The 23,126-nt window shown below is 38.9% G+C and overlaps 2 protein-coding genes and 2 long non-coding RNA genes across 6 annotated transcripts; 1 reads left to right on the top strand and 3 right to left on the bottom strand.

Moving 5' to 3' along the window:
* Nucleotides 1-562: 562 nt before the first annotated feature.
* Nucleotides 563-13,621, bottom strand: LOC142964086 (protein phosphatase 1 regulatory subunit 1C-like). 2 transcript variants are annotated; one of them, XM_076104223.1, is made up of 6 exons: nt 11,500-13,621; nt 9,808-9,865; nt 7,941-7,978; nt 7,240-7,294; nt 4,523-4,726; nt 563-2,234 (listed from the first exon to the last, which is right to left on the bottom strand). In XM_076104223.1, exons 1-6 carry the CDS (start codon nt 11,578-11,580, stop codon nt 2,173-2,175), a joined length of 498 nt encoding a protein of 165 aa, XP_075960338.1. In that variant the 5' UTR covers nt 11,581-13,621; the 3' UTR covers nt 563-2,172. The 2 variants fall into 2 exon arrangements, with proteins under 2 accessions (XP_075960338.1, XP_075960339.1); XM_076104224.1 differs by lacking the exon at nt 4,523-4,726.
* LOC142964087 (uncharacterized) lies at nt 1,571-12,707 on the top strand. The gene is made up of 3 exons (XR_012957495.1): nt 1,571-2,213; nt 9,817-9,870; nt 10,952-12,707. It is a non-coding gene; the product is annotated as an uncharacterized LOC142964087 (long non-coding RNA).
* LOC142964015 (uncharacterized) lies at nt 3,288-4,227 on the bottom strand. Its single transcript, XR_012957490.1, has 2 exons — nt 4,050-4,227; nt 3,288-3,600 (listed from the first exon to the last, which is right to left on the bottom strand). It is a non-coding gene; the product is annotated as an uncharacterized LOC142964015 (long non-coding RNA).
* Nucleotides 13,622-13,770: 149 nt separating the features above from the next.
* Nucleotides 13,771-20,673, bottom strand: plekha3 (pleckstrin homology domain containing, family A (phosphoinositide binding specific) member 3). 2 transcript variants are annotated; one of them, XR_012957494.1, is made up of 9 exons: nt 20,414-20,673; nt 19,263-19,379; nt 19,014-19,163; nt 18,795-18,916; nt 18,489-18,593; nt 18,239-18,282; nt 17,120-17,214; nt 16,729-16,935; nt 13,771-16,653 (listed from the first exon to the last, which is right to left on the bottom strand). XR_012957494.1 is itself a non-coding variant. In XM_076104219.1 (8 exons), the coding sequence occupies exons 1-8, from the start codon at nt 20,451-20,453 to the stop codon at nt 16,826-16,828; spliced, it is 783 nt and encodes a 260-aa protein (XP_075960334.1). In that variant the 5' UTR covers nt 20,454-20,673; the 3' UTR covers nt 13,771-16,825. The 2 variants fall into 2 exon arrangements, 1 of the variants encoding a protein (XP_075960334.1); XM_076104219.1 differs by having other exon boundaries at nt 13,771-16,935.
* Nucleotides 20,674-23,126: the final 2,453 nt, after the last annotated feature.

Below are 23,126 nucleotides of genomic sequence, written 5' to 3'. Positions count from 1 at the left end.
GGGCTGTGTCAGACCTGAGCTGTGAGTGTGACGGTGGTTCGTGCATGTGGCCTCGGCTGAGATGTGAGGTGAGAACATGGTAAGTGGCAACACTTAATAAAAAGATAATGATTGTAAGTAGTGCCATCGGTTTAACCCTGTTGGATCCTGTATCTCAACAGACTGCTTACATTGTCATATTAGTCACTTAAAACAGGGTTTCCAAGTGTGCTTCAAAACCTGGAAAACAGTTGATCAATTTTCCAGTCAAAAGAAAACGCGTGTGAGAGAAATGTCCTGGAAAATCTTGTTTTACTGGAAAATTATTTCAACTTTGTCCTAGTTTCCTCTAACTATAGGCCATCTATCTATCAGTGTTCTCTGAAATCGTATAGCATTGCCATCTGAAAGAGCTAATTTATGCTCAGGATCATATTATACGTTCAATTAGTAGTCTGTAGAGGTATTTAGGCTGCTATATTATTCTATAATACATTTTTCTTAATTTCTAAACACGTAAGAGAGGATTTCATATACAAGTTATTGCCATAGATTGCCCGTCTTTTAGTCAAACTTACACAGATAGGAGAATATTAGTTTATTGTGCGATCTGTGTCTGTCATACCAGCTACATCATCACTAAATATGTCCTGGAACATGATCTCTAAAAGAAAGTGGGACTATTCCAGCACAAAACCTTAGTCTTATAGACCAAATTTAAGATCCTGTTGATTTTGTAAACTAATTAAATCTGTCAACACTCTTAATTGATAAAAGCTACAGGATGAATAGTGAAATCCAACACTCCTTGCTTGTAATATTACATTTCAACTGTGCATTACTTCATTATCAACTATTTCATTTTAGGCTTTACACAAAATCGTTTGTTCCCCTGGCATCTGTCGCTGAAATGTTCTTACTATGTCGGAGAGAATTATTAAACACTACAGTGTCCTACAGAAGCCACCAGGGGGGACCACAACAAAACTAATACCATAATCATAATGGAAGGACGGAGAAGTTGTCGTAATCTTAGGACATTGCAATAGCACACATTTTATACCCTATTATCTGTTATGTATAGAAATCAATGCTGACATTTTATTGCTGTTATTGTGACAAACAGGATTACATACTGCATATACAGAGGAACAGAAGATGAAAGAACAAATCATTGATTCAACAAAAAATTGTTTGAAGTAATCTGATTCCAAATTAATGTTTATTTAAAAAATGAGTCAAAACCTGTGCTGGTCAACTGTAAACTGATATTTCACTTGGCATCTGTAAAAGTTGTGAAACCCAAATTTATCGATATAACTGACTTTTTTTCACAGCAGACATTTACGTTATTTATTGCATTACTTATTTTTTTTTAATAAGTATATTGTAGGAGTTAACTGTTGTGTCAACTGCCTGCAAATTCCTGATCACAGAGTGGACGTTTATGAAAATTTGGGGAGGGAAACAACCTTGAAAATACCTGCGATATTTCTTCAGTCACGTATGTAGTTAGCAAGCTAGCATTTAGTTAGTTCAGAAACAAATGTTAAACTGTTTTTTAACAGTTTTTTTCTATTTCTAATTTAGTTTAGAGTAAACTGACACTTAATGCTGACAATGAAGTAGCTATATCTATAACTGTAGTAACTAACTAGCACGTGTGGTTAACCATTGCTAGCTAGCTATCCTGGCTAAACTGTAGTAGCTAGCTAGCAGAACAAATATAAAATTAAACTTTCAGATTCGGTGCGTGTATTTTGAAATGATAATGACGTCAAAGTTCGTTAGCTCGCAGCATTAAAACAAGTTAATCCAGGGTTCACGAGTTTCCCGCCAAAAGTGTTAAAATGGCGGCTGTTTGAGGTTAACTGTTGGGATTATGCTTTCACCATATTCATAAACTCAAAACGGGGCAAATAAAGGTACATTTAAATGTTGATGAGCATGATATTCGGGGTTAGACATCAGTAGAGTCGTGTTGAAGTGAATGTGCTAAGTCAGCTGTTTCCTGTCCTAGAGTGAAGCCGGTTTGACTCTAACTAAACGTTAGCGGTTTTGTCCATGAACACTCCCGCTGATCGATGTCTGGTTCTTGTAGGTGCTACACTCAAGATGGACGCCAGAGGCCGTCGGTTTGTCCAGATCGGCGAAGATCGGCCGCCACTTTTGTGCTGAGATTTCTTTCCTGAATCAGTCGTCCTGAAGGTTGGCTTCCTCCTCGTCTTCCTCGGGTACAGCACTTTTCAGCTTCCCTACACACACAGATGGGACTAAAATGAATGAATGGATTAATGATTATATATATATAGATATCTATAATAAAGCCCTATAATCAAGCCCTTTATATCTTAATGGTTGTCCCAATGCTACTAATCCACCCTTGTTTGTGTTACATTGTTTAGGTAACCATCAGACTTTTACGACAATTAACATGATTCCTACATGTTCTCTTCTCTTTTATTATTTGTACGCTACTTTAACTATAGGTCCACATTCTTCGACGTAGAAACTGAGTCCACACATCAAAATGTTCAACACAATAAGGAGATGATTTCTATTCCCTTTTGTGTCCGTTGCCTTAATACTTTCCATGAATATATTCAACATATTCCAGGAAACTTTCCCACATTTAAATGAATGTTCTTCTTGCTTATTATTCTTCTGCAGCTCCACATTATTCAAAGTAGAAACTTCATTCAAACAGCCAAATCTTCAACACATTTAGGACGCTGTTGCTGTTAGATGTAGTGTTCATATCTTTAATACTTTTACGAAATATTCAACGTTTTCCTGGAAGTCAAATAAATGGACGCAATGTTCAGTGTGTGACATCGTTGTTCTTTAAAATGTCTCTTTACTCCCAGTTTTCACTTCTCATACATAATTTTTTTCATTAAAATGTAGAAACATGTGCTCTTTCAAACAATGTAACTATTGAAACAAACAGATTTACATATGTTACTCATCCAACTGCCCAACTTTCAGGCCCAAAACAGGAAAAAGGGACTTTTCCCCCAAATTTAAAAACACATTTTTACAATATAAAAACCATAGAGTAATATGCTAGACTTTGAGTGTTGCCTCTCAGCTTAATCTCTATTAAATAAACTGTCAGGCACAGCAGTCGCTCAGCAGTCATTTCTTCAGAAATTGTCTTCTGACATTTTCACTTTGTTCCGTAGAAGCGTAAAGACCACCATGTACGTGAAGCAAACCCCCCAAATACTACAAAACTCTTTGTGCTTTAGCTTAAAAATAGATGATTTAAAACCATCTATTAAAATAAAGAATACTCAGACATTCGGTAAATGTTTCAATATAATACATCTTTATTCACAGCCATTTCTGCACAAGCAAAACCTCACCAACGTCACCGACAGTAATTTAAGTTTTAAATTGATTTGGTTACGTTGAACTAAAATCTCTTAAGTGTGCGTGAAAGAGAAAGAGAGTGAGAGTGAGGAGCACACAGTGTTTATGTGAAGCGGTGTGTTAGTGGGATCAGATGAAGAGCAGCGAGGAAGAGGTGGTTATTTGAAAGACAAACGTGGACTAAAGGTGGCTATCGGGAGACGGAGTCGGGGCTGGACGCTTCCTGTTTGTGGTCACATGACAAGTCTGAGAAAGAGGGGGGGGGGTGTAGAAGAGGAGGGAAAATTAAATCATGCAAAAGCCACAAGAGAGGGAGGAGAGAGAGATGTTAGTGATGTTAGTAGTCAAGAGGTTTACAGAATATAGACTGTTATTATGGAGATGTGGACATATTAGTAAGACTGCGTGTGTGTGTGTGTGTGTGTGTGTGTGTGTCAGTGTTTGTTTTTCCGAAATTATTAAGTTTTCAAATTGTAATACTATATTTTTTGGTTTCATCTACTTTAACTCGTATTGTTGAACAAACTTAAAGCTGCATTCATCAATTTTTGGTGACTAGCGGGCAGAAAATAACAAACAACAAAACAAACAAGCAGACAGACTAATAACGTTAACGTATTAGCTACATTTTTACACATCCACTAAATACAGAGCAGCATTATGAATCATTTTGTGGTATTAAGTTCAATATTTACCCTTATTCTAGCTGTGTTTTCATCCCCTGAGAGACATATTTGTCTCTGAAGCTGCTAGTTGTCTTAACTTTGTCTGTGGTTCGTTGCTGGGCAGGTAGAGGACAGAGTGTTTATCAGCGCTCTGCACGTGTTGATAAGAGCAGCTCAGACTTAACACTAACTAAAAGAGCTGCAGACTTTTACAAGCAACGTGTTGAAATAATAAAAAATGTTGATTGATTCAGTTTTAAGCTGTTTGTATATAAGGCAAGGGGCAAACTTCATGTGACAAAATGAAATCTAACTTGACCAAAAAACTCCCAAAATCTCTGTTTTGTGTCGGCTCTATCAAATACTAGTAATAATAGTAATAATAGTAGTACTACTTTTTAAGTATTTTTTAATAATTAAGAAAAACAAATTGTACTTTTTGGATAACTACGTTTTAATTACATGTTCGCACTGTTTAAGTGTGTACTTAAAAACCGGTTTACCCCCTGAACTGTTGCTCTCTGCCATTCCTCTTTCCTGATTGGCTAACAGCAGACCCGCCTCATTCCCATTGGCTTCCTCTGGCCCGTTGTGATTGGCCCACAGGGAGGCAGTGGCATAGAGCTGTGCTGTGATTGGGCTCAGCTGGCTGTCTGTGTCACAGAGCCCCGCCACCAGAAGGTGCTGCTCCACCCCCAGTTGAAGCTCTGAGGAGAGAAGAGCACCCCTAGTGGAGAGACGCTTCAACTACACACACGAGTCGCAACTGAGTGGGAAAAAGCACAAAATAACTAAAATTATAACTTAAAAATTAAACTGACAAAAAACAAATAAAAATCCAACAGAAGAGTAGCAAAACAAGTCAGTAGCTTTCCCTGACATCTTGTATGGAACATAAATATCTGTCGCTGGGGAAATTTCCCTCATTCGTAGATGTTTTGGGAACAACAATGCAATTCTTTAAGGTAGTATTTTTCTTGGAGCTACTGCAAGTCTACTACTTCCTCTTATATTGAGTTTAATATGTAGACGCTGCTTCATGAGCCCGCAGAGATTAAATATTTACATAAATGCTACCAAAATGTGCTCAAAAAAATAAATAATTAAAGGCTTTTATGAGTTTAAATAAAAACAGCTTTTTGCGCTTGACATAATAATAAAAAAAACAGTGTGAGAATAAAACCTAATTCGATTATTAAATAAAACATGTTTTTTTCTGGTCATGCGGTATATAAATGTAAGCATTTGGTGCATTGGCAGTTACTCATGAGGCTATTAGCTAACTGGCCTACACACACACACACACACACACACACACACACACACACACTCAGACGGGATCAATAAAAGAAAAGCTTTCACCGTCTCCACTTCCTGGAACTCCGCGCTGCACTCACTGGTAGAGAGCTCTACACACACACACACACACTTATACACACCTCGTTTTTTCCTCCTTTCTTTAACCCTCTTAACCTGGAACTTTTCCTAGAAACTCATTAATGCAGAGTTCTCCGTCTCACGTTCATATTTGAAGTCGAAACACACACGGTGTGGTGATAATGAACGCCTCTCTAAACTGTTGTAGCAGCGCTGCTTCCTCTGAACCCCATGTGACAGTTTTATGAATTATTCAGTTCAGGCGATGATAACAAAATGACAACAACAAAGTATTTTAGAGATAGAAGCCATCAGACGCTCTGTTGCACAAACTGTGGATGATCTATATCTATATATACGCTGTATAACTTACATATCCTGCTCTCCCAAAAGTCAACAAACGAAACACACACTTCTACTACCAATGAAATAATAACTCACAAACAGTAAATATTAGTAATCAACTCGTCTTCATAGCATAAAACCGTGTTATCAGACACACTGCACACAGAAACATGCACACACCGCTTTACCATTCACTCTATATGATATCATTGGTTTTAAGAAATATTCATGAGGCGGTCTGTGAGTAAATTCACATAAATGGACGTAAATGGGATAAATTCCCAGGACATTTACTCTGAAAAGAGATGTCAAACTGTTTCAAATGTCATTTTTCAAAGCTGTGAGCACCACAAACTACATTCCATTGACCTCCATTGTTTTTGGGTGAAGGCTGATATCCTAGAATTTAAAGAATTTAAATTTAAATGAAAGAAAATGTGTTTTTTGTTCCCTAATATGCCCAGGGTCGGGTAGTAATCAGTAATCGGTTATCAGCTCAAATATTTGTGGCTGTGTCCATTTTCTTTTAGTATGAAGTGCAATATTTTCAAGGTTTGATTGTGATGTGAACTATTCAGATTAGATTCCATTTTTTCTTACTAATTACAAAAATCTCCGTGTAATTTGTGTCCAGTAACTGACTAAATTTAAAAGAAATCAAACCCAATCTCGACTGTGACACAGAACCAGAACGAGCCCACGAGCCACCGAACTAAACCAAACCATCAGAAGTCACCGTCGCCCTCCAGCTGAACCTACACGTCTCGGACAAATACTGAAGAAAACAGAACAGAACGTGGGGGTTAAACCCCAGAAATAGCTTCAGATAACACGGAGAAAGACAAACAAAGTGTAATTAAACAAAACAAACAGAACTTCCACGCAAAAAAAAGCAAACACACATGTGGACACAGCTGCAACACAACCACCAGTTCATGACAATAAAGACTTTGAAGAACATTACGGGGCAGCAGACTGAAGGATTCTGTAGGATTCACGGCTCTGAACGGAGAACAGACGTTCACACACTGAATGACAAAGCAGCGGTGAGGAACTCCCCGGTTCTCGTCTTTACTCTCGTGTTTAACATTCACTGAGTGACGTCAAGATGCTGATTGTCGGGTCGGTCACGCCGTGAATCAACTTTGACGGATTCTAATTTCTGAAGGACAAAAGATGCTTCTGTTGCTAATGAGCCAGAATGAATAGATATTTAGCGTGAAAGACGTACACATTTTAAAAAAGGACCAACAGTGAACTTTCCACAGACGTTTACTGTCACTTCTGCGTTATTTGATGCAAACGTTCTCGTCTCACTTTTCACATTTTGACCGTTAAACCAGTAGATTTCAGAGGAACCTGAGAATTGAAACGCTCCTCTTAATCATCTCCTCGGGGCTAAATGGACTTCTTCTGCTTTCTTTCTGCACAGAGCATCTTTTATGCATTTTTGCAAAACCTCAGGAGAACCAGGCTGAAGAGTGTCCTGTGTGTTTACCTTTCATGGTGGGCGGGGCGAAGGTGCTCTGCTTCCTCTGAGACGACTCTGAAGTCTGAAGAATAGAAGAAAAACACACATTATGTCATCTGATTTAACCGTCACACAACTAGAACAATAAGCCAGATAACAATCAGTAAATGATGATTCAAAGATATCATAAGCTAACCAACATGCTTATAGATATAATGTAAACAGAAATAGACCATTCTGTTACTTATAAATAAAACCAAACGTCCAATAGGAGACAGGACAGACAACAACAGTGTTGTCCTTCCTGATCTCATTACAGTGAAACAACATTGATTTTCCAGACAAGCCATCATTTATCTCACAGATTACTGTCTGCTTTCACCCTTTTGATGTCAAAACAAATGTGTCAAATGTTAATACAATATTTAAGGAAATGCAGCTTTTAAATCTTTTAATTGAAGACTCACATTTTAACAGTTTAATCAGAGTTTAATGGCAAAGATTTGTCCCTCCTCTGAGAAATCAGTCTGATATTGAAAAGTCAAATGACGGAGTGGAGATGGAATACATTCTCATTCAGTTCCACATTTTAGAAGAGATCATTTTAAGCAGTTTAGGACACATTAGAGGTTACTTCAGGCTCGTATGTCTGAAGCCTTAAATGTGAAGTTCATCCCCCGAAGCGACTCTAAAGCGTTTGTAGCAGATTTCATAACGTTTGTACAAACCTGTGTCTCTCCGCTGGCGTTGTGTTGATCTCCAGCATCTGCAGAGAGAGATGAGACGGCAGCATTCAGCTCTTTGTGTCTGTATTGATTTGTCAGTAGCTCACTTTTATAACGGGATGGCACACTGTCATTAGTTTTATTACAGTGTCAGTGGGTCTGTTGCTCTCTGATGGTTCAAACCACATCAGTCAGGTTGGGTAGAAAGCTTTGATCGTCTTTTTCCTCTTTTATCAAACTCGGCTAGAAGCTGCTTTCAGAATACGTTTAGCTTTGGAACAAAAGTGTATTAATTCCCTTTGACTCACTTTTTCCACTTCTGTTGTTTTAAAGCACAAAGCTAGAAGTATTCTACTGTTTTTATTGCCAACAAATCCCATGAAAAGAGGAAAAAAACAACAATATTACTCAATACTCTACAACCTCCCCAGCTCAAGCCCATTGGTTCCTACTGAAGAGCTTTAAAAACAACCAACAGGAGGAAATAGTGCATTTGTTGGGGACTATTTTCTGCAGCGGATTAATCTAAGTTTGGTGCTCTAGTGAATATTGGGGCAGCAAGTTGCTGTGTGTGAAATTGAGTCAAAATAAACTACAGTGTGTGTTTATGGTAATAAAGGGACACGTCAGCCACTGAAACTGTGGCTCCTAAACTCCCCTCCAGCTCAATGTTGATGTTTTAAATCTCCGCCACTTCAAAACGCCAACTTTGAGCTGAACGAAGATAAATCTTTAAAAATCTTTTAAAATGACCAAACATGATTCCCACATGTTTCCCTTTAATGTCCCTGAAAGTGAGATACTTTCAGAATTCATAAACATTTATTAAAGACAAAATGCCAAACGTTATTTGGGTAAAATACTGAAAATAATCCTACAACATCTGCACTCTTTGTCACAGTGGTCTTCTTTGTTTCAAAGCTACAAACAGTCACTTCTTGTTTTTACAGCTGCCAGCTGGTTTCCACACACTGACTGTGGTGAATTGTCGAAATATTTAGAAGTGCACTTCTTTTTAAGGCCATAATAACCCTTAAATTTATAGAGGGACAGAACAAATGTATTCCAAATCCTGGTTGAATACAACTCTAGTGGAACCAGCCTCTCTGAGCTGAGCTCACAAAATGGAATCAGGCCGATTATTCAATCAGTGGCTTCCTGTGGAGGTTTATAAGAGCACGCACACACACATGCACACACACACACACACACACACACACACACACACACAGTAGTGTTTTCATGACTTTTGGGGACATTACATTGACTTACATTTCTTTCCTTGAGACTTACCTGAACCTTAACCGTCACAGATCCTAACCCTTAACCTGACCTTAAACCAAGTCTTCACCCTAAAACGTCATGATTTACGTTATGGGGACGTCCGTGCTGATGAGTCCCCACAATGTGACTGTATTCGATTTATGTCCCCACAAGACATGTAAAATATGCCTACACACACACACACACACTTTAAGCATCCATCAGTCCCGTCTGAACACTGAGATCACTTACCAAAAGCTGCAGCACAAATCTAATAAAGATTCCATTATAGCTGCTGCTTTTCAGCTCTCTCATCTCTCGCTCATCATTTTCTCCCTCTCATCTCTCTCTCTCTCTCTCTCCTTCTCTGTCTGTCTCTCTCTCTCTCCTCTCTCTCTCTCCTTCTCTCTCTGTCTGTCTGTCTCTCTCTCTGTCTGTCTGTCTGTCTGTCTGTCTGTCTGTCTGTCTGTCTGTCTGTCTCTCTCTCTCTCTCCTTCTCTGTCTGTCTCTCTCTCTCTCCTTCTCTCTCTCTCTGTCTGTCTGTATGTCTGTCTCTCTCTCTCTCTCTCTCTCTCTCTCTCTCTCTCTCTCTCTCTCTCTCTCTCACCTGTGCCAGGTTGTCTGTAGATCTGCAGAGTAGCAGGAGTTGGTCTTCTGCGACGGATCTGAGGTAAACACACAAAGATATTTGTCATAATATGGTATAAACTTCCCTCAGCCCTCTGATCAAACGTTAACCGTGTACATCAGAACAGAAACCTTAAAGCTTAAACCTGTTTGTTTTAATCCTCTCACTACAGTCTTACTTTTAGTGTTTTTATCGTTTTTTGGTAACGTGTGATGAGACACTCTTGACTTCTTAACAACTGTCCCAGTAGTTTGGCTTTAAAAACCAGCTGACTGTCCAACTAAACGTTAAATAAAACCATCAACAGGACTTAATTATCCCGGCTCTTCTTACACCGTAAATACACACTCCTGCTTATTTGTGCAAACCTAATTGAGCGCATATCATTAACTCCTGGAATACTTCAGGCTTTAGTTATTATCTCAAATGACTCCTAAAAATATAACAACCCACTTAAAAGTTCTAGTGCCTATTTAACTTTTTAAAAGCACAACTTTCCCACACGCTCCACCGTAGCAAGTGCATAGAACAGCATGTATTACTATCGCCAACCAGTCGTTCATTTAAAAACAAAATGCACGCTGCAAAAATACGTCTTGCTGACATTAACGTGAGAAACCTGTAGTCCCAGAGATTTACAGAGCGCTTGCTCAGCTGTAATAACCAGCGTACCCACTATAAAGAAAACTGCAGAAAGTGTTTATTCTGATTGGATCTCAGGCGAAGGGAGCGACTGCAGGAATGTAAATGTTCATCGTCATCCTGGACTTGGTTTACAAGATGCCATCTCATAAAACCATCGCTAGAATTTATCTTTATGTCGAAGGTTTCCAAGACGGGGGGGGGGGGCTCCCCAAACAGCCACAGAGGGGCCCTAATCTGTCACTGTTCATTACCAGCTTCCTCAGAAACGAACTTCCTGTTTCCATCCAGCAAACCGTTCACAGAGAACGTCGGTAAAGAGCAAAGGCCTTAAAGAGAGCGGGTTCAACTCCCTGACTAAGTGCATATGAAAGATCAGCTTATGTAGGTGTCGTTCACAATCACAGAGAGGAAAACTATACGTCTGCAGTGTTTTCTGTACATTTGAATTGGCCTTTTTTCCCGCTTTTGCTTTGGAAAGATCCATTTGTTGGTGATCCTGTGTTTCCCAGAATGCCTTTCAGCGCTCCCACCCCAGGAGAGAACGGGTGTGAACTTTATGCAATCAGCTGCAGATGAATTTAGCTCTGATTGATCTTTCTATATGGTCACATTTACATCATCAGCTAATTGTGAAACAAAGGAAATTTTCTGATAATTAATATTTGAAGTGTTTGTGTGAAATGTGAATCAGTGAAACTACAGTAAACATTTAAAGAATACTAGATGTGTAGTGTTGTCGGGCGGGTTTTCCCTTTAATCTTCCATCTGCTCTCAAATATTTCCTTTAAACTCTTTGACGAAATGCGTCAACATGCGTTTAAATATGACGAACACACGCCATCACACAGATACACAAACAGCAGTTTTCATGAGACTTGTGCGCACATGCTGGTCTGCACCCACACACAGAAAATTCCAGACCAGATAACACACAGAAGCCTTATTCAGCCCTCACATATATGACCCCACCGCCCTCACACACACACACACACACACACACACACACATATATTCAGATACACTCACATGTTCGGCGGCCTGTGGGTCCAGCTGTCCCTGCAGCGGAGGGACAGCAAACTGGATCTTCTTCGGACTGCTGGGCTCCATTATTACTGACTGAGAGGTAGAAAGAAAGACAGACAGACAGAGAGAGAGAGAGAGAGAGTGTGTGTGTATGTATGTGTGTGTGTGTGTGTGTGTGTCTAGGAGGGAGGGAGGAGAGATGGAGGGAGTGGTCTTCTGTCAGCCGACAGGGTCCATTATCACTAATTGACAGACTTAGAGAGAGAGAGAGAATAGCATTCTGGTCGTTGCAGCATTTTCCAAAACAAATCCTCAGATGCAAAATGAATTAGTTTAATAATATCAGAAATATGTTTTTTTTTTTTTTTTTTTATCTTGTGATGTTCTTCTTTATCGTAACAACCCAAAAAAGCAGTGCTGGAAGTAGTATTCAGATCCTTTACTTATGTAAAAGTACTAATACCACAATGTATTTTCACGGATTACTAAGTGAGTAAAAGTACTCATTGTGCAGTTAATTTGAGTAAATGTACATTCCACCACTGCAAAATGTAATACTCTGAATCCTCAGGACTACAGCTGCTTAAATGTACAGCTTTTGCAGCCTCATTCAGTGTTATTCGGGTACCGTAACACAAGAACCTTTAAAGTTAATAGGTATGCATTTAAACAAACTATCTATGCATCATGGTTTGCATTGTTATCATTTTGATGACGGTCTTGTTTCTAATTTGATAAATCTAACGTGTGTTTTCCCAACATGAAGCCTGAAACAAGAAATCTGCAACAATTAATAAGCGAAGCTATGTTCATAAAGGCGATTGGCCCAAAGACTAGATGGGTTTGAGCATTTAAAACATAATTAGTTTTTTGGGCTAGATATATAAGTTAAAACTAACATTAATAATATTTGGGGGAGTATCATATGGAGCTCTTCTTGTTTGATTGTTATTTTTGAGATGTAAATTGTGTCAATCAAAGAGGAAAACATGCTCGTCTGGCTTGTTTTCATTACTATGTGCATTAATTTAGCTGTTGTGACAATGAAACACTGTGTTACATCACATCGTTCAATACCAGATGCATATTCAGTGAGTTAAGTGCAGCTCATGATGAGAGGTTTGAATCCTTCAGTATCTCACGATTTGATTCAAAATAGACTCAAAATGAGTCTCTCTTTGTGCTAATAAAGGTGGTTTAGATATGACACGTAAGCAGAGTAAAGTCTGTATAAGAGTTTGGAGTTTCTATATTTTAAATAGTTATATTAACTGATTGCAATAATGTAAACACACATCAGGCAAAAGGTAACATTTATTAATGCTAAACTTGCACAAATAAACACTTTTACTAACAAGTTTTAGTATTTCTCAGTGACTTTAAGAATAAGACGTTCATATTATACAAAGAATAAAGATGCTGCCTGTCACATAAATACAGTTGGTAGACTAATAGCTGCCTTTATATATATTTATTTATGTGTAGGATCACTGTCATCAGTGGAAATATCTGCGTTCCTTTGTAGGAAAAAAAAAAACATTTTTAAACAGATTTTTGTAATTTATTAATCGATTGAGAATCTTAGAAGATAACCTCAATTCTTATGTTAATCTTAATTTTTGCCAACGAGTTTTCATTTATTCAGAAAACAGATTGAGATGAAACTCTCCACACATTAACCCATAAACTGAAATTGAGGAAAGGAAAAAATGGAAATAATATTCCTCTTTATGTCTCTCTGTGTATCGGCCATGTCCGTTTTTACTAACTCAGAAACCTGCATCTTTTGCTACCAATGACATCTACATATGCGTGCGTGTGTGTGAGTGTGTGTGTCTGTGTGTGTGTGTGTGTGTGTGTGTGTGTTGGCAGTGGTGGTGGAAACACTTTGTCTCAGTGGAGACATCTGGAGAGACTTAGCAGCTAGTGTAGGTGGAACAAACCACACACACACACACACACATCACACAAAGAGCTTCTTTGTATTTATTTTGTTTTTCATTTATTTGGAATCTGTCCGTCTGTGATTCGTGAAGGTGAGACAGGAAACTGTTGTTGGAGGCAAATAGGCACAAACGGTTCCTGTCGTACTGTTGAAGTGAAGGCTCACTGCAGTGAGGTTATTACAGTTGATTATTGATTAATTGATTATTGATTATTGAGTTGATTATTTTTAATGTATAAAAGAGTCACATTTATGTATGCTTAATGGCAGGTTGGACATCCCTAACACACAAAATAACACTTTTAAACAAACAAACAAACTCCCATAAATACACTTTTAAAATATTAGTTTTATTTATATAATGCAAAGTCTGATACAACCACACGCGTTGAGACACTTAAGGCATGAAAATCTCTGCGCTGGTTTGTCCAACAGGCCGTCATCACCTCAAGACAACATGAGTCAGTTTAGTTAAAGTGAGTCTTCCTCTCAACGAGAAGCAGAGCCGTGTGTGTAGACTTAAAGGAAGAGTTTTGACATTTTGGTCAATGAGTTTATCCACTTTGATTGATACCGCTCTCATGTCTGTACTGTCAACACGAAGCTGGATGGTTAGCTTAGCTTAGCACAAAGACTGGGAACAGGGGGAAACTGCTAGCCTGGCCCTGAACAAAATCCAGCCAGTCTATAAAGATCACGCGTTACATCTCGTTTGTTTAGTCTGTAGACAAACCACACAGATTACAGATGAATTAGCAGACACATAATTAGAGAGTGATGTCAATCTTAAAGCAAATTGCCCAAAACGTTGAACTGTTCCTTTAAAAGCGAGTGAGATGAGATCACAATGAAGGGTGTTAAAACTTCCAAAACAGTGTAGAGAACATTCACACACCTGATCATTCATACAGCGTCTTTAAAAGTTACGGAAAAATCTGAAAATTAATTAATTTGGGGATAATTTACAGCGAATGCTCATTCTAAATAGCTGACTACTTGTTTTTTTGATCTATTTAAATGTATTATTCTTGTTTCATCTTTGTTTACCAATTTAAGTTGTACCTGTTCTTAACTACTTTTAACGGTTTTAACTACAAAATCAATCTGTTTGTGTATAAATAAAATCATCTGATAAAGTAAAAAAAGAAATATAAAGATTAAATATAGACCTACCATGCTGTTATAAACAATTATTTTCATAACAAATCCTGAACACAAGGAGGAAGTCTCGTCACATGTCATGGCTGCTGCAAATCCAGAACACCCTTTCAAAATAAGACACTAAACAAAAATAAACATTAATATCAGTTTCACAATCGTTGTCACTGTTACCCACCACAGTACCTTTTTCAGAGCACTAACATTCAAAAGGACATTATTTTTAAGTCTAAAGTGCAAAAACAAGCACAGCTACACACTGAATTTAACTTTATTCTCTTTAATAACTGTTTGAACGTGAAACGATCTGATTGGTGGATAGATTTAGACAGCTGTGGTCAGTTCGTGTGGACATAATCCCTCCAGGCCAAAACATGTTTTACATGTTTATATTAAAGTGTCTTAAAAAGGTAAATACAAACACACTATAAATGTGGTTTTTTTGGCCCTTGTGAAGGAGTGAACTGCCTCCTAAAGAGTTTAGAGGTGAAGGATTACACCACGGTTCATCTCCGTCCATAACAGGATCAACATCAGGGTGGTTTCCTGTGTTAGTCGATTGTTTACGTCACTATTGTTCAGATGACGTCTCCTGAATGTGTTTCAAACAGCAAAGCAGTTCACAAGCCCGTCTCTTCATACGTCCGTGAACTTTCCTCTGTCCGGTGCACGAGCACACAAAACGCCTCATTGTTGCCGATTGGCTGGAATAATCTCACACGTACAGAGCCGGCTGTGTATGAACACCAGATGTTTTTCTCAGCGCTCACACAGAACAGACAGCTGAGGACATATTTGCTGAATTTGACTAAAAGAATCACTGACTGCACCTTTAAAAGGTGATTTATCAAGACAGGAAACTAGACTCATGAGTTGTGTCTGTTTGTTTTCACTGCTCTGATTCTCTCGCTAATCATTTAAAATGTTTTACCTGAAGGTTGATTTGTCCTACGCCCTCCATGTGTTTTTAATATTTAATGCTAATTTAATCCACCGTAGACGAGCTTTCTTTGCTCCACTACTGGAAGAGTAGAGGCAGTTTGAGACGTGGCACAAACATGCTAAGTAAGTTAGCTTTGGCAAGTTAAAAGTGTGCAGAGTAAAGGCATCATCTGAACTCGATCCTCCATCGTTTATAAAGCACTTATTTACGGCCCTGAGAGCTCAACACACTGCAACTAACGAAAGCAAATAAACAACTCTGTGATTGTGTCTCTTAATTTGTTTGTGTTTTGTCTTTTCTAGAGATGCAGTTGAGCTCTCAGGGCCACTGTACTTTCTGTCTTCTCAGGGTCCCATTTGGCAAAAATAAATGCAAGAAAACACTCAAATACAAAGATAAAAAGGCAGGAACTTGCACACATTCACATCTATTGACAAGTTGAACTACTGAGGAGAAGCTTCGTAGGAAAAAAGCGTGATGGCACGTTTAATGTTGGCGTTTGTGCAAACTTTGGCATCTGATGACCCTCGGCTCACTGTGAGTGTACTTTAACAGAGATGACCTGCAGAGACGCCATTTTATTTTATCAGTACGGTTTCATCCACAGCGACACTCAAGAAGCTAGCAGGAAGAGGGACGGAGTCCTTCTTTTTATCTTTGCTTTCAGCAGACGAGCACAACTACGGAGGCCTGGAAGAGGAATGTAGAAGATGCTTGGCAAGTTCCCAAGGTAAGAAAAAAAGCTAGGCAACTTCTTGAGCATGTGGAAAAAAAGGCAGAAAATACTGTGCCAGACCTCATAAAAACAACACAACCTCCAAAATACAACATTTCCAGCACATTCTCGGGTCAGTTATTGGTCTTCGCACTGCGTCAGGGAGCTGCCTACGACAATCACAGTCCTCACCTGGCCGCCACTCAGACGGTCCAGGTGAGCCGCTGTAACAGGAACGTTTTCATTCACACATTTGTCCAGGACTGGAGCTTCAGATCACAATCCCTTCCATCGTCTCCACGAGTGTGTTCCTCAGCAGCTCAAAGCATCGTGTACTTTAATACTCACCGTGTCTCAGGTGCTGTTGTCTCCAGTGTGTACTGTGCAACTGAAACACTTAAAAAAAAATAAAAAATAAAAAACTAACAATCATTACGATTCCAAAGTGCACGTGTTTGGCGATCAGCTCACGTCAGAGAAAAAGTACAAGAAGGATAATCCTGGAGGAGACGGTGAACTCATCCCTCTGCTTAACGAAGACGACGCTGACGTTGGTGCCGTCTGGTCTTCAGATGGACAGGTCAGTGTCTGTGTCAGTGGGCGTGGTCTTTGGACTCACGCTGCCTCCCCTCTCCTCGGGGATGGAGGACGAGTCTCCGTTGACACTGGGCAGCACACCTATAACACACACACACACAAATATATAAAAAGGGTTTAAAAAGGTAATACATTTAACTTCAGGATTCTTCCACATACCCTGAACAGAGTACTTCTATGCTGTGGTTTTGCTACTTTTACCAAAGTAAAAGACTTCAGTACTTCTTCCACCTTTGCATCAATAGAATAAGGCAGCGTGTCTTACGTTCAGTATCATAAAGCGAGCTGTCGGAGCACGTCCGGTGCCTGCGCTGAGTTGACTTTTGACCTCCACTCAAGTACTCCTTTAGCACGCCGAACCTGAGAAAAACAACAGAAATAAATGATTAAAGCTCAAAAAGGAAACGTTCTCGCCTCAGTCGACACTTGTAATTATTGTTCTGGCTGCCTCATTTAACGTTGCATACACTAGACAATAGATTTTGTACAACCACAAAAAAAACACATTTCATTTTCCAAGATCAGGGGGAGATGTTTGCTTCCTCTGAGGAGATAAAACCATTTAGTAGTTTTGTTTAAATAACATAAATAAAACGTTTTTTCAGGTGTCATAATGAACATAGTAACATGTTTTGCTTGATGCTGTCTCTTCTTAATGCAAATGACGGGGGATGAAACTCACAGTCCTCGTTATGTACAAAAATGTGTAAAAAAGTTAATTTCGAGGCAAGAATCAAGTGGATATCTTCCAAAGTTGCAGCATTTCTTGTGTAAAATTCTGAATTTCTTTGCTGAGCTGTGGAGGAGAGATACTAACACACAAAGAGGGAGTTTCTCACTAAAACAACTGTACTTTTGGAGGATATTCTACTTGATTTGACTGCTGAAGCTTCATATTAACTTCAGATAGATTTTATTTTTTGCAAAGGACAAGAACTTCCAATAAAAATGATTTAGTAAAATATGCTGTAAAACAAGTAAAACATAGTTCATATGAACAACTGACTATTGTTTTAATAAAGGCGTAAAAAGATGTGAAGCTGTCCGTTAAGGCCGACACAAAGTATTTAATGTCATGTGCGTTGCTGCCTCCTGGAGGCCAAAGTTAATAGTAATTCATTACAGCAGCCATGTATGATGTCAAAGTGCATAAAATCCTGAAGTCTCTGTGATTTCTTTGTTTTAAATTTTTTACGGTATTGTTATCATTTATTTTATATTTTGTTTGCTGATTAACATTTGATCCTGTTATGAAAGGCACTTTGGGCTGCATCTGTGCATGAAAAATGCTAAAAATTAAGTTATTATTATTATTATTATTATTATTATTATTATTATTATAAGTAGAGGGAAGCGGGCTCGGCACCGTGTGGTTTGAACTCACCGGTCAAAGCTGTATGTTCCAGGGTGACTGATTGACCTCTTCATCTGTGCAGGCGGACAAAAAGACAGAAGAGAATACATTTGATTCGTACAACGGTATTTAATAATGGAGGATGTCCATCCTGCAACGACAAAATATCTGCATGGAACAAAAAACAAGTGAAAAACGACGCGGGCTTCAGCTACGAGCAGAACAACGGTCACTAATGTCTATTGTCTAATCTTTTGTGTGAAAGCGTGTCATGAATTACCCTTTCAGGAGGCCGAAGTTCGGGGGTCATACTCTGGTTGGCGAGGGTCATACACTCCTCCAACGTCCTGATGAAAGTTGCACAGGTTGCACTGAGTAGAGACGCCTGGAGACACGGAGACAATACAAATAACCTGTAGTGGTTACTGCATCACTCACTCATAAGATAAGATGAATAAAAACATCCTACAGTAGATGTAAGATGTAACCCTTTCTGTCTGTACAATATGTGTTTTGGTACGAGTCTAACTTCGTGGAAATAACGATGGGACAATCAAATGTTTGGGATTAACAGAAGATGTGTTGCCTCAGAAGTGGGCGTTTCCTCTGCGTCAGAGGTGTGCTGTGATTGGATGGTTTGGACCTGCTGGACGAGGAGGTCGCAGTACAGACGAAGTTCAGACATCTTCGTCTTCAGACAGTCTGGACCTGGCAACACACACACACACACACACACACACAGTTAAAAGTGTTTTCCTACAGAAAGAGGAAACAACCCAGAGGAGGCAGACAGACAGATGTGTACCTTTGTGTTTGTGACTGTCCAGTGTTCCAGCTTTGGACGAGCCTAAAGCCACCAGCCACCTCTGTCGCTCCGCGGCGTTCACAGCTCGGACGTAGAAATGCTGCTCGCCGGGGATGATCAACTCCAGACGCGTTATATCCGTCGGATGAACTGAGAAATAAAACACAAACGGTGTTTGGTGGACGTGTTTGAATGTGTTTAGCACCACGAGTGAGGACGGGCGAAGGTGTACAACAAATGAAATCTGACCTTTAATGTCACACACGGACATCTTGATGGATCCTTTGCTTCCTTTGCCGACGTCGTCCTCGCTGTCGTAGTAAGAGATGACTCCGTTCTCTAAGACGAACCAGCGCGGCTGCCAGCCTGAACACAGAAGAGTAACAAATGTCTGTCTCTGTAAACACTTTAATGTAACTGATGCACCAGAAGCAGAGATATTGCATGAATGGTGGATTCTATGGTTGCAACTAATGATGATATTATGGTATGTTCAGTGATAAACCTGCTCACCCCTTTAATGTAATATCTGAGTCGACCTCGTCCTTTGTCACGGTTGAAATGATAAATTAACTTAATGTTGACGTAGTTTGCTTCCCCTTTATTTAAATGTTTCTACATTTTGCACTGAGGCCATTTGAGCAACAGATCATGTGACACAGTTGAGTCAAGGTGACTAACTTCCTCGACTAAGTGCAATAAAAATTGGGGAATTTTCATTTTCGATACTAACTGGAACAGTCTTCCAGTTAGTATCTGATCTGCTGACACTGTTTCTGCTTTTAAATCCTCTCTTCGCCTGACAACTAATTAGATTTATTTATTCATTCATTTAATTCTAAATATAGCTCTGTTGTGCAACCACTTGTTGTTTTTCACCTGTCCTACTGTACATACTTTGCAATAATTCATCCGTAAATGTATTTTATACGGCCTTTTAATGGTGTGCTTTTATTTTGCTGTTTTTATTTCTTGGTATATTTTGTATTGGAATTGATCTGTAGCAGTTTATAGTCACAAGCAGTGTATATGTTGTCTTCTATCACTATTATTTATACATGCTGAGCTGCCATCATTAAGGTCAGATGCCACTATACTCCCTGTTACTGTGGGCTGCTTTGTTATTGCTATAATGCATAATTAAATAATGCCACATTAGCAAGAGCTGCAGGTTTAAATATATGTTGAAATAAGCTGCAGTAAAATGACTGTACATGAATATCTGTGCCGAAATTTGACCGTTTAAAGGAGGATTGTTAGACATTAGCACTGCTGGCTAAAACACAAACACCACCATTCATCATTCAGTCATTGTGGTTGCAGACAGACGGTTCTCTAAAACATCTGTCGGACAGACAGACAGTTCTCTAAAACATCTGTCGGACAGACAGACGACTCACCCGTCATGTAGTTCGTCCATTTGTACAGAATCCCCTCCATGGCTGCACTTTACATCGGCTAAAATTAGCCTGTTAGCTTCCCCCGCTGTAGCTCGACAGGCTGGCTAACAGTAGCAACAAGCTAACTGGCTAACGTTTAAGTGTTGGCAGGATAATGTCATGTTGATGTGCGTGTGTTGATGTGTGTGTGTGTGCGCTAAGATGTTCATAAACTGGGCAGCGAACTTGCGGACAGTCAGCTGATGGAGGATAAAAAAAATGTCAACAAAACAGCAGCTATTCTACGGAAAGCTGGTGGGGACATTTCACAAGGAGACTGAAAGTAAGGTGCTACTACTACTACTACTACTACTACTACTACTACAAGGATATGAGTGGAGGAGGAAGTATTCTATCCTTTACTTAAGTAAAAGTACTAATACAACACTGTGAAAATACTCCAAGCCCTGCATTCAAAACCTTACTTTAAGGATAAGTACTCAACAATTATCTGCAGATTACTCAAAGTAGGAAAAGTAAAAGTTGTCTTTATGGAATAAAATCTTCCTTCTCAGTGTTTTACTATTTATGTTTTTTTGAATAATATTACTGCTGCATTAATGTGTATTTTGCATCTACTAGATAATTTTAACTACTTCTTGTAAAGCTAATTATTTTTAAATAGTGTATATCATAAGAAATGCATACAAATAATACTTCATCCTTCAGATAGATTAAAAATCAACCAAATTTGGAGATGCATGGTTTTCACTGGACAGAAAGGGTATGGATATTACATAGTTGACATTTTTGAAATATGACATGTTAAAATGCAAGACATTAAATTAAGTTTTATTTGTATAGCCCAATATCACAAATCATTAGTTTCCCTCAGAGGGCTTCACAATCACAAAAACACGACAGCCTTTTATTTGATTTTAGAGATGTAAACAATAGAATGTGGCTGAGAGCTTCACAATTTTCAAATAAAAACAACCTGGCAGGTGAAAGTCATGAGGGACCACTAACTTACAAAGAAATACTTACAAATATTGATTTTATCAAGGAAAAGGATCGATGATCTCCGTCTGGACACCGTGTTAAAACTCCACAGGTTCATCCTCTGCAGCTGGTGGCTTCTGTGTCTATTTCTTGATTCAATGTTTTCAGGGGCAAGTAAATCAGCTTTGCAAAAAGGTTTTTGAAAAACGTTTGGTAGCATTTACATAGTTAATGTAGTCTAGTACGTCAAAGTGTGAAAGATATTCACAGATTTCAGACTTCCCACAAACGATGCCTCTTTGCAGCCGCAGTAAAGTAGACAACAGGCTACAACCTAATGTTTTTATCAAAACGCCGTTCTTGCTTATGCTAGTCATTTGTACATCATGTAGGGTTGTTGTAAACTGTACTTTATGGACGAAGAAGTTGACTAATTGTTTTCAGTCACAAAGAGAACAAGTGGGTCAAATAAAGGATTACAGGAAACCACGGCAGGAAACCGAATATCTAACGAAAGGGTGATTTTTTTCAGGTGAATATTTGTTCCATGAATTCAAAGTTCAAAAAGCAGTTACACAGTAACCGACTGAGAGCAGCATGTTAAACAGGAAGGAAGACTTTACACAAGCAAGTGAGATAATATCAAATGCAAATAATAATCAGAGTGATCCAATTTTCATAATTCTTAATCTCTCTTTATTGCATTAGAACATACATTTCTCATATATATCTATATATATATATATTTTATAAATGTGAATTTGTACACTACAATCTTTTATTGTAACATGTTAGAAAATACTCGTAACGCTCCAAAAACATAGCACTAAAAACAGTTACCGAACAATGAATAGTACATTTCCTCGTTTTTGTTTTGGCCACCAAGAACATAAAAAATAAAAACAAGATGTTGGAGACAAAACTGTCAATCGGGCGGAGAGGACCACAGTCGAGAGACAGACGGTTGGACCATCGTGTTTTTTTTAGTGGCAGCCATTTTGTAAACCAAACGGATGAGGATGGGGGGGGGGGGTTCCATCGCAACAGGTGCACAGAGGAGGAGATATGAGGAGGCAAAGCGTGGACTCTGGTGAGCATCAAGCACACATCGTCGTGAGCATCTCAATTACTGACAAACATCTGGTTATTGTTTGACCATCCAATCTGCAGTTAAACGATAAATAAAACAGTTGTAGAGCTCCAGACGTTTCACCACACAGTTTAGACTAATCAGCCTTAAAGCGTAACTCAGACTTCACATCGACATCGAATTAAATGCCTTTAATGTGAAAGGGTTGCTAGAGCTGCTAATCCCGCCGAAAACTAGCATCCCAACTCTGCAGCTGTCAGCTCATTGTTTAAACTCGCCGGGCTGAAGGACATAAAAAGTGGCAGTTTACAGGAAATCGTAGGAAACAAACTCACACAATCTGATGAAACGCTCCCTGCTCAGCTCAGAACCGTCCGACTAACAATGACTTCTTATATATTTAGCAACAATATTTTCTCAGGGTTTGTGGAGCAAAACGGTTACAAAAAAGAGGGAATATTGGCCCACGTTGTTCTGTTTCTGACGGATATGTATGTTGGCCAACTGTTTCTTTATACGCTGATACACACACTTCTTCTCCACCACCAAAGTGAGAGCGCCAACTCCACGACACACAAACTTTCAGGCAGTATTCTGTCCAATGTCAAGATAATGTGTCATCACTTAACACAAAGGATTATA

This window comes from Anarhichas minor, unplaced genomic scaffold, assembly GCF_050575085.1.
Source record: "Anarhichas minor isolate MPS153535 unplaced genomic scaffold, ASM5057508v1 ptg000029l, whole genome shotgun sequence".
In the NCBI taxonomy this organism is placed as follows: Eukaryota; Metazoa; Chordata; class Actinopteri; order Perciformes; family Anarhichadidae; genus Anarhichas; species Anarhichas minor.
This window is presented reverse-complemented; position numbering and strand designations above follow the sequence as displayed.

What these genes read in the sequence shown, in the direction of transcription:
- LOC142964086 (XM_076104223.1), bottom strand. Translation starts at nt 11,580, where the DNA reads ATGGAGCCCAGCAGTCCGAAGAAGATCCAGTTTGCTGTCCCTCCGCTG. An exon ending in ACCCACAGGCCGCCGAACAT is followed by an intron (nt 9,866 to 11,499) that starts GTGAGTGTATCT and finishes TGTTTACCTCAG; the next exon opens with ATCCGTCGCAGAAGACCAAC. An exon ending in CTACAGACAACCTGGCACAG is followed by an intron (nt 7,979 to 9,807) that starts GTGAGAGAGAGA and finishes CTCTCTCTGCAG; the next exon opens with ATGCTGGAGATCAACACAAC.
- plekha3 (XM_076104219.1), bottom strand. Translation starts at nt 20,453, where the DNA reads ATGGAGGGGATTCTGTACAAATGGACGAACTACATGACGG. An exon ending in ATGGACGAACTACATGACGG is followed by an intron (nt 19,380 to 20,413) that starts GTGAGTCGTCTG and finishes TTCTGTGTTCAG; the next exon opens with GCTGGCAGCCGCGCTGGTTC. An exon ending in GGACAGTCACAAACACAAAG is followed by an intron (nt 18,917 to 19,013) that starts GTACACATCTGT and finishes GTGTGTTGCCAG; the next exon opens with GTCCAGACTGTCTGAAGACG.